At 36.8% G+C, this 13,233-nt stretch overlaps 1 protein-coding gene across 2 annotated transcripts in view; it reads left to right on the top strand.

Annotated features, from left to right (window-relative positions):
* The window catches only part of OLA1 (Obg like ATPase 1), a 175,166-nt gene that overhangs the window by 29,534 nt on the left and 132,399 nt on the right, over positions 1-13,233 (top strand). For both annotated transcript variants that reach the window (XM_007451064.1, XM_007451065.1), the window contains one exon: positions 1,336-1,463. In XM_007451064.1, coding sequence (XP_007451126.1) covers positions 1,336-1,463 — 128 coding nt within the window. The remainder of the gene's footprint in view (positions 1-1,335; positions 1,464-13,233) is intronic.

The raw sequence follows: 13,233 nt of genomic DNA, 5'->3' as shown, positions 1-13,233 counted from the left end.
GGTACGCGGGCCTCTCACTGCTGTGGCCTCTCCCGTTGCGGAGCACAGGCTCCGGACGCGCAGGCTCAGCGGCCATGGCCCACGGGCCCAGCCGCTCCGCGGCACATGGGATCCTCCCGGACCGGGGCATGAACCCATGTCCCCCACATCGGCAGGCGGACTCCCAACCACTGCGCCACCAGGGAAGCCCCTGTAGAACTTTTATGTTGTATTTTATCATGTAATAAAATTGACATTCTGAAAAATGAATACTCTGAAAATTGACAAAGGATACGTAAATGCATATACTGTACTCCTTTGTCATATGACATTGAAAGTAGCTTTATTTACTCATATGCTTTAATCTCCATTTCTACATGGCTGACTGGTTTTCTTGTTTTCTAATTTGTGTTAACTGTTACTTTACTGTGTCTAATTCTGTTGCTGTTGTTAACAACTACATTATTACTATGCTGACAATTGGTTCACATCATTACATGCGTTTGGGGGCTATAAAACCTATATGGTGATTAAATGCAAACCCAGATATCCTATATTTGAATAGCAGTTTTGTCACTATTAGCTGAATGATCCTGTGTGCAATAGATTTCTTAACTCCTCTATGGCTTAATTTCCTCATCTGTAAAGTGGGTTTAATAAATAACACCCATCTTATAGAGTAACTTTGAACTTTGGAATGATAATACATGTAAAGCACTGAGTCCAGTTCCTGGCACAAAGTATCTGTTGAGTACGTTAGCTCATTCTATGATGATTACCTTGCTTGTATCAGTATACTCTTTAAATGTTCTCTGCTTTTGTGTATGTGTGCATGTGCCAGTATAATAAAATTAATGATATGAGTTTTAGTTTTTAGAGTAACAATAAAAACATCTGTTCTGCTTTAAAATGTTTTCCCTTCATTTTCCTAGGTAAGAAAGTCCTAATGTTTTGTTTTGTTTTGTTTTGTTTTGTTTTTTTGCGGTACGCGGGCCTCTCACTGTTGTGGCCTCTCCCATTGTGGAGCACAGGCTCCGGATGCGCAGGCTCAGCGGCCATGGCTCACGGGCCCAGCTGCTCCGCGGCATGTGGGATCTTCCCAGACCGGGACACGAACCCGTGTCCCCTGCATCGGCAGGTGGACTCTCAACCACTGCGCCACTAGGGAAGCCCCAGAAAGTCCTAATGTTTTAAAAGATTATTTCTTGTTTAAATTTTTTTTATTCATTTGAGAGTCTAATAAACATTGTTCTAGAAAGGAAAGAATTAATTCATGTAACATGTTTGGGAAAGCCATTTGGTTAATAAACAGGTTCTTAGTACTATTTTATATTAAAATCATCTTTTGTTTTTCAGCAAAATTCCTGCTTTTCTAAATGTAGTGGATATTGCTGGCCTTGTGAAAGGAGCTCACAATGGGCAAGGCCTGGGAAATGCCTTTTTATCTCATATTAGTGCCTGTGATGGAATCTTTCATCTAACACGTAAGTACAGTTGTTTATTTAATTGATTGATTTCATTATGATCCGTGTTTTCTTTCCATTATTGTGAAAATAAAATTAATAAATAATTAATAAAATAAGATTTGCTTAGCTTCACAAGGTGAATTGTGGATTTGTCTGTTGATTGTGACTTAATGTGATTAAGTATCTCCATATGAGAAGGCTTATTCCATAGTAAGTATATGCTGTGTTGCTGTCATTTTCTAATTGAATTTTATCCCATTCTGGATTAGACCCATTGAAAAGTGTTTTTATGCAGAAGTAATTTTGTTGATTGTAAAGGCATTTTGAAATTTTCTTAACTTGTGGAATTTGTCTGCATTTTTGCTTTTCCATGTGTTGAAAAGGCAGAATTGATAGAGGAGGGGATACCATTATTTCAGAGGAAAGAAAATCATCCAGGTTATTTACTAAAGATGAAAGGATTAAGGAGAGACTATAGATCAGCTAGTCCTTGAGGGAGAGAGGGATATAAAGCAAAGAGAGAAAATAAGTAGAACTGTATGTTGGTTTGTGTTCATTTGACTGTAGAAGTGAACCAGGAACATAGTAATTCTCTGACAAAATAGAAAGTTTTAGGTTAAGGCTCAGGTCAGGACTGTACTTTATGGTAATAATATTAATAATATTGTAATGAGCAAACGAAGGAAACATAAATTAGAGGTGGGATCTGGTTCAGTGCTTTTGTTTGTTGCTGGCCCTTGACAGATAACTATAAGCAATTGAGAGTGAGCATTTAGAAAATTTGAGTAATTTTTTGGTCATTTGAATTTAATTAAAATATTGTGCTAGTATTTATGTATGTCTTTTAAAAAATTCATTTGCCTAGTAATTCATTTTTATTGTATTTTACAAAAGCCCATAACAGGTAGTTTGAGAAGCACTGGTCTAGGTAGCTTTACTTGGATGAAGGTTTGGAGACACCTTCTGGAAGGGTTTGGAATGTAGGCAAAGAATAAGGTTATATGTTTGTGTGGGGGTGGTTTCAGTTATGTTGAGTAGTGTTACCTAATGTCTGTACATTGGCGGGAGCCTCTGTTTTCCTGACAGTTTGTTTTCTCACTGGTTCTGGTGACTGATGTGAGAGTTTCAAAGAGAGGGTAGAATCAAGTGTGACAACTGGGTTTCTGGACTGGGCCAATTGAATGACTCTTGATGCTACTCACTGAGATGTTAAATACAGAAGGAGCAGCAAGTCTTGGCAGAGTCAGAGTTCAGTTTGGGACAGTTTTTTGAATGTGTACCTGGGACATCCAGATAGGGATGTCTTTAAGGAAGTAGTATTGATAGGGCAGGTATGACAGGAGGATGGGGGGCAAGAGAACTGAAGGTTGGGGTGTGAGTGATTGAACCGATGTGTGGGATAGAGCTTACCATAGGGTAGCAGTGAAGGTAGGAAAGGACTGAAAAGTGGAAGGATCTATTTCCTGATGAGGTTCAGGAACAGGTATGTTGGCTGTAAGCGGGTGTGTGGTTGAGAGGGATATTTGACTCAAAATTTTCAGAGCTGGAGCAGTTTCGGGTGATGATAAGTTCCTGAGAATAGCCTGAAACCATTCATATATGTAATAAAGTCTTTGGTTTTGTTGTCTCTTGTATAATATTCATCTGATATGTTTTTCTAACCTTTAGGGGAAAAATGAATTTGGTTAGGAGCATACATACTTTATTGTATTTCATTCAGGCTAAAGATATTGTTGTTAAGAAAGGGAAAAAAAATCCATTTAAACTAGGTAACATGCTTTCTTATAGTGATTGATTTCAAATATGTTAAACTGTGAAAATATGCACCTTAGAATTGATGAAATACAGTATATATTATTGTATAGTGCACAGAGCACAGAATGATACATTTATAACAAGAATTTTTTAAAAACCTTTGTAGAATTACAGGCAATAAAAAAGAGAATAAAAGGATAAAGTGATTACTTTGAAGCTATGAAAAGTGAGAATTCTTTAATTCCAAATTATGGTATATTTTCATCTTCAACAGGTTATTAAATATGAGTGTGAAATAAAATTTTATCTTTAATATTACTCTTTATAAAGGTTATTTTCTTCAAACGTCTTAAAGTCACCAGAAATGCAGTTCATTTGTTTGTTTATTTAATATTCATTAATTAAATAGTAAATGTTTTCTGTTCTGGGTGCTGGAAATATATAGTGGGTGGCAGAATCTAATACATTTTCTGGTTTTATGAAGCTTCTAGTCTAGTGGTAGAAACAGATATTGATTAATTATGTTAATGTGTAATTACATTATTGTATTTGGACTTAAAAAAGACATACTTGTGAATTGTTTACTTATTTGCTTATTATTAGCATGTTTGAAACTTGTTTTATTTCTTCATTTTAATTTTGGTGTGAAAAATCCATTTTTTATGTTAATATCTTTTAGTTTCTCTATTTTTAAAAATTAATTAATTAACTTTTGGCTACATTAGGTCTTCGTTGCTGCACACGGGCTTTCTCTAGTTGCGGCAAGTGGGGGCTACTCTGTTGTGGTGCGAGGGCTTCTCATTGCAGTGGCTTCTCTTGTTACAGAGCACGGGCTCTAGGCATGCAGGCTTCAGTAGTTGTGGCGCGCGGACCCGATAGTTGTGGTTTGCAGCCTCTAGAGCACAGGCTTGGTAGTTGTGGCGCATGGGCTTAGTTGCACCATGGCATGTGGGATCTTCCCAGACCAGGGATCGAACCTGTGTCCCCTGCATTGGCAGGCGGATTCTTAACCACTGTGCCACCAGGGAAGTCATCTATTTTTGTTTTATACAGTTGGTTTAAACTACTAAGGAAAGGGACAGTGTAGGATGATATGTATTAATGTGTTCAGGGCACTGTAAAGCTTTTCGTTAGAACTTCTGAAAACAGAGAGAAAAAATTTTTAATGGTAAGTTGTGGTTATTACAGAATTTTAATTTATTAATCCTATGTTTCTCTCCGTTAGTTTGATTCTTAAAGGTTAATTTTCCCCTCACCTTGTTTATTTTCCTTGGTTATTAGATGGATGTAAATATATACCTTGCATCAAAAATTTATACTTGTTTTAAATGTAAATAGTTATTTTGACAGGTTTGTTGGCTTTAAATCTTTTTTTTTTAACTTTTAAATCTAGTTATTTTAACAAGCACTCTTTTTTTAATTGAAGTATAGTTGACTTACAAAATACAGTTTCAGGTGTACAATATAGTGATTCAATATTTTTATGTATTATACTTCATATAAAGATATTATAAAATACTGACTATATTCCCTGTACGTACATTACATCCTTGTAACTTACCTATTTTATACCTAGTTGTTTGTACCTCTTAATGACTTTGAATCTTTAGACCACTCTGTTTTATTCATTTGACACATTATTTGAGGAGCTTCTCTTTTTAGTGTGGTAGATTCTAAGGTGAGTAATGGTGAGTAAAAAGAAAATGACCCTTCTTTATGGAGTTTACAGTCCAGTGGAGGAGACAGACATTGAATAAATGGTCACATGAACACTAGATGTCATTCTCTAATTGTGTACAGAGAACAGAGACAGTATGTGTGTGTGTGAGTGTGTGGTGTTACCTTGAGGAAGTGATGATTTTGCTGAGAGGTAAAGGTTGGGTGAGGGCTAATAAGTTAGCAGCAGGAGGGAAGGAGAGATTGATTATTCAGAGTAAATGGCTTGTTTCAAAGGCCCTAGCACAGTGAAGGAATTGTCAGCATGGATAGGATTAATAACAAGGAGTAGGAGTGATGGAAAAGATCCTGGGAGGTAGCTGGGGATTCACCATGTCCACTATATTAAGGATTTTCTTCTCTGATGACTTAAGTATAAAGTTTTGCATGGAGACTTGGGGCAGGGAGGCAGATTAAAGTGTTCACAGGAGTTATTCAGTTGAGTTGCATTTTTAATTTTTTTTTCATACTTTTGTTTTATTGTATTTTTAAAGTTTTTTTGAGGTCTCATTAAATTTCTTTTTTAAATTTTTTGTTGAAATATAGTTGATTTATAATGTGTTAGTTTCACATGTACAGCACATTGATTCAGTTATACTATATATATACATGTATATATATATGTGTGTGTATATATATATATATATATACTTTTTTAGATTCTTTTCCCTTATAGGTTATTACAGAGTATTGAGTATAGTTCCCTGTGCTATACGGTAGGTCCTTGTTGGTTATCTGTTTTATGTATATGTTAACCTCAAACTCCTAATTTATCCCTCTCCCCCCACACTTCCCCTTTGGTAATCATAAGTTTGTTTCCTATGTCTGTGGATCTATTTTTTTTTCAAGTTTCTGAAGACATTTATTTCCAACATAAAGGCAACATTTAACAGTTTGAAAATTCTTGGTCTAAAATTCACATAACTGTAGCTTTGGTCTCACAATCCCTGGTTTTAGAAACTTTTTGCATTGCTCTGTTATCTGTGGGTCTATTTTTGTTTTGTAAATAAGTTCATTTGTATCTTTTTTAATTTTTTTAAGATTCCACATATAAGCAGTATCATGATATTTGTCTTTCTCTGTCTGGCTTAACTTCACCTAGTATGATAATCTCTAGGTCCATCCATGTTGGTTGCTGCAAATGGCAATATTCTTTTTTTTACGGCTGAGTAATATTCCATTGTGTGTGTGTGCGCGCGCGCACACACACACACACATATATACACATAGATCCTATACACTATATCTTCTTTATCCATTCATGTGTTGATGGACATTTAGATTGTTTTCATGTCTTGGCTATTGTAAATAGTGCTGCAGTGAACATCAGGGTGCATGTAGATTTTCAAATTATGCTTTTCTCTAGATATATGCCCAGGAGTGGGATCACAGGTTCATATGGTAACTCTGCTTTTAGTTTTTTAAGGAACCTCCATACTGTTCTCCATAGTGGCTGTACCAGTTTATATTTGCACCTATAGTGTAGGAGGGTTCCTTATTCTCCACACCTTCTCTAGCATTTATTATTATTATTATTATTATTTTTTTTTGCTGTATGTGGGCCTCTCACTGTTGTGGCCTCTCCTGTTGTGGAGCACAGGCTCCGGACGCACAGGCTTAGCGGCCATGGCTCACGGGCCCAGCCGCTCCACGGCATGTGGGATCTTCCCGGACCGGGGCACGAACCTATGTCCCGTGCATTGGCAGGCGGACTCTCAACCACTGCGCCACCAGGGAAGCCCCTAGCATTTATTATTTGTAGACTTTTTGAGGATGGCCATTCTGACCGGAATGATGTGATACCTTATTGTAGTTGTGATTTGCATTTCTCAAATAATTAGCGATGTTGAGCATTTTTTCATGTGCTTGCAGTTATTTATCTGAGGTATATATTCTTTTCTTTGGTCTAAGTGTCAAACTGTTTTTGAATGTTGATGATGTTCTAAATAATCATCTTCCTACTTAATTATTCCCTCTTTCCCAAAGTATTTTGAACGTTTGAAATTATGCAGAAATTATTTCTTGATCCAGATGTGTTACTCTTCAGCTGACTGCTTTTCAGGTTTCTTGAACCATACAGAACATTTTTTTAATCGTTTGCATGATTTAAAAAACTTAAAAACTTTTAAAAAGTGGGAATTTCTCCGTACTTTTGCTGTGTGGCACCTATGATTTTGGATAAACAACTCTGACTAGAGATGGGTATGTTATACATTGCTAGTTATATGTATTAACTATAAAACAGAAATTCTTTATGAATTCATAATTTTCCTTTTTTTTTTTTTTTTTGCTTTTGGTTTTCCTTACTTGATCATATCATTGAGAAAGAAAAATAACAGTTTCCAGTGTTTGGGAAAAAAATAAATAGAAATTAACATTCTAAAAATTACTTAATGGATTAACTGCTTTTGAAAACAAAACATACCCATTATACTTAGTATATATCACTTTTATGGAAAATTTTGTTATGAAGATTTTGTTTTAAAAAGCTAAATACCATGTTTGTTTATTTAAAAAGTTTTTTGAAGCAAACTATCCACATTTCCTTAATAGATTAGTTATTCACATAAGCTCAGTTAGCTTTTTTATGAACCAAAAAAACTAGCCTTCATTCACTTTGAAGCAGAAATGCAGATGTATGACATTCAGGATGTACTTTTCAAAGTGGTCTGTTAAAAATTAGTTACTGTTTAAATGACATTAAAGATAATAATGAAAGGGAAAAAAAAATCAGAATCATGTTAGCATGAAGCAACTATTTTATTTTTCTGCCATTTCAGTCTAGTGCCTAGAGTAAAGTGGAACGAATGTGGGTTTTAGAATCAAACCTGAGTGTAACTGTCAGTTCTTACTTTCTAGCTGTGTAACTGTGAAAAAGTAACACCATGTCTTTGAACCTCAGTTTTCTCATGTAAAATGGGGATTGTAATACTGTACTTAAAGAATTATTTTGGAGTTTAAATAAACGATCATTCTGTGTGAGTGCATATAGACTGTTATTTTTAATGCTGCTTCATTGTTTTTCTTGTGAACTTAGATTTTTAATTTCTACATTTTTTTAATTATAAATTTTTAAAAATTGTGGTAAAATGTTCATAACATAAAATTTGCAATTTTAACCATTTTTGAGTGTACAATTCAGTGATGTTAACTACATTAACATGTTGTGCACCCATCACCACCATCCATCTCCGGAACTTTTTCATTTTCCCAAATTGAAACTCTGTACCTATTAAACTGTAGCTTCCAATTCCTTCTTCCCCCAGCCCCTGTCAGCCACTGTTCTACTTTCTGTCTCTGAATTTGACTACTGTAGGTACGTCATATAAGTGGAATCATACAATATTTGTCCTATTGTGACTGGCTTATTTCATGCTTCATTACTTTATTATTTTTTTATTTTTTGTGGTACGCGGGCCCCTCACTGTGTGGCCTCTCCCGTTGCAGAGCACAGGCTCCAGACGCGCAGGCTCAGCGGCCATGGCTCACGGGCCTAGCCGCTCTGCGGCCTGTGGGATCCTCCCGGACTGGGGCATGAATTCGCGTCCCCCGCATCAGCAGGCGGACTCTCAACCACCGTGCCACCAGGGAAGCCCCCTGCTTCATTATTTTTTAACTGCTGCACCGTTGTCCACAGTATGAAAGTACCAGAGTTTATTGAATTAGTATTTCCTATTTGTGGGCATTTATTTATTTATTTTCCCAGCTTTATTGAGATATAATTGACGTATAACATTGTCAACGTGATGATTTGATATATGTATATATTGTGAAATGATTACCGCAGTACGGTTAGTTAACACATCCATCACGTCACATAACATTTTTTTGTGTGTGTTGAGAACATTTAAGATTATTCATTTAGCATCTTTCAAGCATGCAATACAGTATTGTTAACTATAGTCACCATGCTTTACATTAGATACCAGAACTTAGTCATCTTGTGACTGGAAATTTGTACCCTTTGACCAGCATCTCCCCATTTCCCCCACCCCAGCCCCTGGGGTCTACTCTCTGTAGCCACCAGTCTACTCTCTGTTTCTTTGAGTTTGGCTTTTTTAGATTCCACATGTAAGTGAGATCATACAATATTTGTCTTTCTTTGACTTATTTCACTTAGCATAATGTATGGGCATTATCATTTCTGACTTTTTTTTTTTAACAGAGAATGTTGCTAATGGAATTCTTATACAGGATTTTTTGTTTGTTTTTGGTACATGTCTGGGTATTTCTCTAAGAGATGCCTAGAAGTGTAATTACTAGGCCAATGGGTATATACACTTAGAATTCTGTCAGATACATCCAAATTCTCCTCCTTTATCTCCAAGGGGATAATAGTTTTTTTTTTTTTGCGGTACGCGGGCCTCTCACTGCTGTGGCCTCTCTCACTGCGGAGCAGGATGCGCAGGCTCAGCAGCCATGGCCCACGGGCCCAGCTGCTCCACGGTACGTGGGATCCTCCCGGACCAGGGCACGAACCCGCGTCCCCCGCATTGGCAGGCGGACTCTCAACCACTGCGCCACCAGGGAAGCCCGATAATAGTGTTTTAAATTTTTTATTTTTTGAATAATTTTAGATAGGTCATATATTGGAATAGGTAAAACATTTACATGGTTCAAAAAGAAAATTGATACAACATTGGGGTATACATTGAGAAATCTTTTTCCCACTCACATTCTGATTCCTCTGTCTTGCCTTTATAAGTGAGGCATTTATTAGTTTCTTGTGTTATTTTTTAGAGCAAGGCTTGGGGAATTTTTTCTTTAGTGGGGCAGATAGTAAACATTTTGCTCTGTTGCATGTTCTTTGTGTCTGTGTGTGTTTGCAGCACTTCAAAAAGTGTAACAATCATTCTTAGCTCTAAGGTCATACAAAAGTAGGGCACAAGCCCTTGGTTCGCTGATCTCTGTTCTAGAGTTTGTTCATACAATGCAGGCACATGGGGATATATTATATGTGTCATCTTCGTGAAAATACTTTTATCAGTCTTTTCCTTTGATTTCTTCTATTACTTTTATACTTAGAAAGTTCTTATCCTTCTCATAATCAGGTAAATATTCACAACTGTTTTCTTCTAGTTGATTTTCCATTATTTTTGTTGAGATAGAAAATAGATACAGTAAAGTATAAAATGCACAAATCTGAAGTGCATAGCTGGATGCATTTGTATGTGTATATACACTTGTGTAACGACCACATAGATCAAGATAGAGAACATTTCTGTCACCCTTCCCAGTCAGTTCCCCACTCAGGGGATTAGTTTTGCTTATTCTTGAACTTCTTATAAATGTAATTGCACATTCTGTATTCTTTTGTGCCTTCCCCCTTTCTCTCGCCATAATGTCTGTGAGAATCATCCCTATCGGGTATATCGATATTGATAATTTGTAGTTTTGTTAAGTTAGAAATTTGGATTTTATCCACTTCATGGGTAATATGCAGGATTATGTCACTTAGTTAACAGAGTTGATACTCTATCAACTATGTATGAACACATTCTGAACAGATTTTAGTGGGAAGAAGTTTGGGGCAAAAAGAAGTGCCAGGAGGTTTTTATAGTATTTCATGAAGGAAATAATGAGAACTGGATTTCAGAAAACTGTCAGTGGCAGTTGAAGGGAAAGCAAATTTGAGAGACTTTGTGAAGAAGGGATAGGCTTTTCTTAAATCTCGCATAAACAGGAGTCTCTTCAAATAAAACTGTTTGGGCTTCCCTGGTGGCGCAGTGGTTGAGAGTCCGCCTGCTGGTGCGGGGAACACGGGTTCGTGCCCCGGTCTGGGAGGATCCCACGTGCCGTGGAGCGGCTGGGCCCGTGGGCCATGGTCGCTGGGCCCGCGCGTCCGGAGCCTGTGCTCCGCAATGGGAGAGGCCACAACAGTGAGAGGCCCGCATACCGCAAAAAAAAAAAAAAAAAATATAATACATATACCAATAGCAATGTTTTTCAAATTGCAGGTCAGGCCAATTTAAATTAAGTTATTGGGTCCTAACCAGCATTAAAAAAAAAAAAAAAAAAAAAAAAAAAAAAAAAAAAAAACAAAACTGTTTGCCAAAGATTCAGTACAGAATAGGGAAACAGCGACAATATTATGGGAAGCAAATTCTTTTAAAATTCATATACATGCAGTAACTTGTAACAGGTTTTCTATTTAGAAAAATGATTAATTTTTTCTCTAGGGTTTCGTGAGCCAGTATGAGTTGTTTTAGAAGCAATGTAACTTCCTATTGTTAAATTTTTAAAGCTTTGAACATGACGAGGCTATTGATTTCACTGAATCCTTAGCTTTTTAAAGCTGGCATTAGAAGTTTTGAAGTGATTTTTCAATAGGAAGCTAAGGTGTTTGTGTGTTATCTGAAGGACAGCACCTTTGGCTCTATCGTTGCACCTACTGTCAAGCTGTTTATAGATAAAACTTGTTAGTTTCTCAGCAGCTACTTAGAGATAAGACCTTGTAGACTGGAAACAAAGATTCTGTTTTCTGAGGTATGGGACAGTTTTGTTCCCAATTTAGAAACATATAGGAGGTCCAGATTTATAGAACTGTTAATTATAAAGTATGTAATCATTTATAGTTATAGGAAACAAAATTTCTAATACAATTTGATTATTTTCAGCTAAATTGGTATGTGTTTGCGTGTGCGTGTATTATGTTGGTAGTGATGATGGGAGGATGGGGTATGTGGTGCCCTGTTCTTTCCAGAGTTCTGTTCTCCAGTTGCTTGTTAAAGGGATAAAATGTAGGGAACCTGGGATGACTATACAGCCAGCATGTTTTTAAACTACCTCTTCAGGGTATGAACAGGCAGTTATGGCATGGCAAGCACTTAGCAGTTATGGCATGGCAAGCACTTCAGCATTAACATTATTAGCCTGTCTCAATTGTTTTGGCATTTTATTTTGATTTCCAGAAGAAGGGAAGTGATTATTAAGTACCTAGTATGAATTAGGCACTATGGTTGATTCTTTCTAATATGTTATTCTATTTAATCTTAACAATTCTGCAGGATTGGTGTTATCCCAGCTGTACAGATGAGGATACTGAGAGAGAGAGGCTAAGTAGTTTTGCTAGGGTACATAGCTAGTATACTGCGCATAGAGTCCATCCTTATTCTCTTTCTTTATTTGGCCGAGCGGCGTGGCTTGTGGGATCTTGGTTCCCCCACCAGAGATAGAACCCAGACCCAGCAGTGAAAGCGCCGAGCCTTAACCACTGGGCTGCCAGGGAACTCCCCCATCTTTCTTCTTTAAGGCCTTTTTTCTTTCCAGGTTTTCACCATACCACACTGCTTTTGTACATTTTTAGATCTAAATGTTTAGGATCTATGGGACTTCCCTGGTTGTCTGGTGGTTAAGACTCTGCTTCCATTGCAAGGGGCGTGGGTTCGAATCCTGGTGGGGGAAGTGAGATCCTGCATGCCGCGCGGTGCAGCCAAAAAAAAAAAAAAGCGTTTAGGATCTATATAGTAAACATGTTCAAGATCCATGTGTTTGTGTGTGTGTGTGTGTGTGTGAGTGTGAGAGAGAGAGAGAGAGAGAAAGAAAATTCAAGTGCTTGGTATACATTGTTTTTAGAGACTACCTGCTCTGCACAGTAGTGACCTACAGGTATAACTGGAGACTTTTCTGAAGAGACAGGTGCTGTATAGTGATTTTAAAAGAATTAGGTTATAGTTTTATTCTTTTGTTGCCAGGAAATATTAAGTACTTACTATGTGCCAGGCTCTGTGCTAAGTGGTTTTTGTGAGGAATTTCATTCAATTCTCACAACAAATCAGAAGTAGGTACAGAGGGGTTAGAACATCTGTCCAAGGTTACATAGCTGGTAGATGGTATAGTTGGGAGTAGTACTCAGTAAGGCAGGTCTGACTCCAAAACCTGCACCATTAGCCTTTGTACCAGTGCTGACCAATAGAAATATAATGTGAGCTACGTATCTAATTAAAAAATTTTCTGATAGCCACATTAAAAAAGTAAAAAGTGAAATTAATAACATATTTAATCTATCAAAAATATTATTTCAGCATGTAGTCAATATGAAAAATTATTGATATATTTTTGGTGCCATGTCTTTGAAATCTGGTGTGTAATTTATACTTAGAGCACATCTCCGTTTGGACTAGCCACATTTCAAGTATTTTATAGCCTCATGTGGCTAGTGGCTATAGTATTAGCTCAGCTCTACACTATGTTCATAGAAAGAAATTTGAAGAGATACATCAAACTGTTCATAGGTTTTTGGGAGAATAGAATTGGGATGGAGAGAGAGGTGGGTGACTTTCCTTTTTAGATCCTTGGCTTTTTTTTTTTTTTTTTC

The sequence above is a fragment of the Lipotes vexillifer genome, unplaced genomic scaffold (assembly GCF_000442215.2).
Source record: "Lipotes vexillifer unplaced genomic scaffold, Lipotes_vexillifer_v1.1 scaffold645, whole genome shotgun sequence".
NCBI lineage: Eukaryota > Metazoa > Chordata > Mammalia > Artiodactyla > Lipotidae > Lipotes > Lipotes vexillifer.
This window is presented reverse-complemented; position numbering and strand designations above follow the sequence as displayed.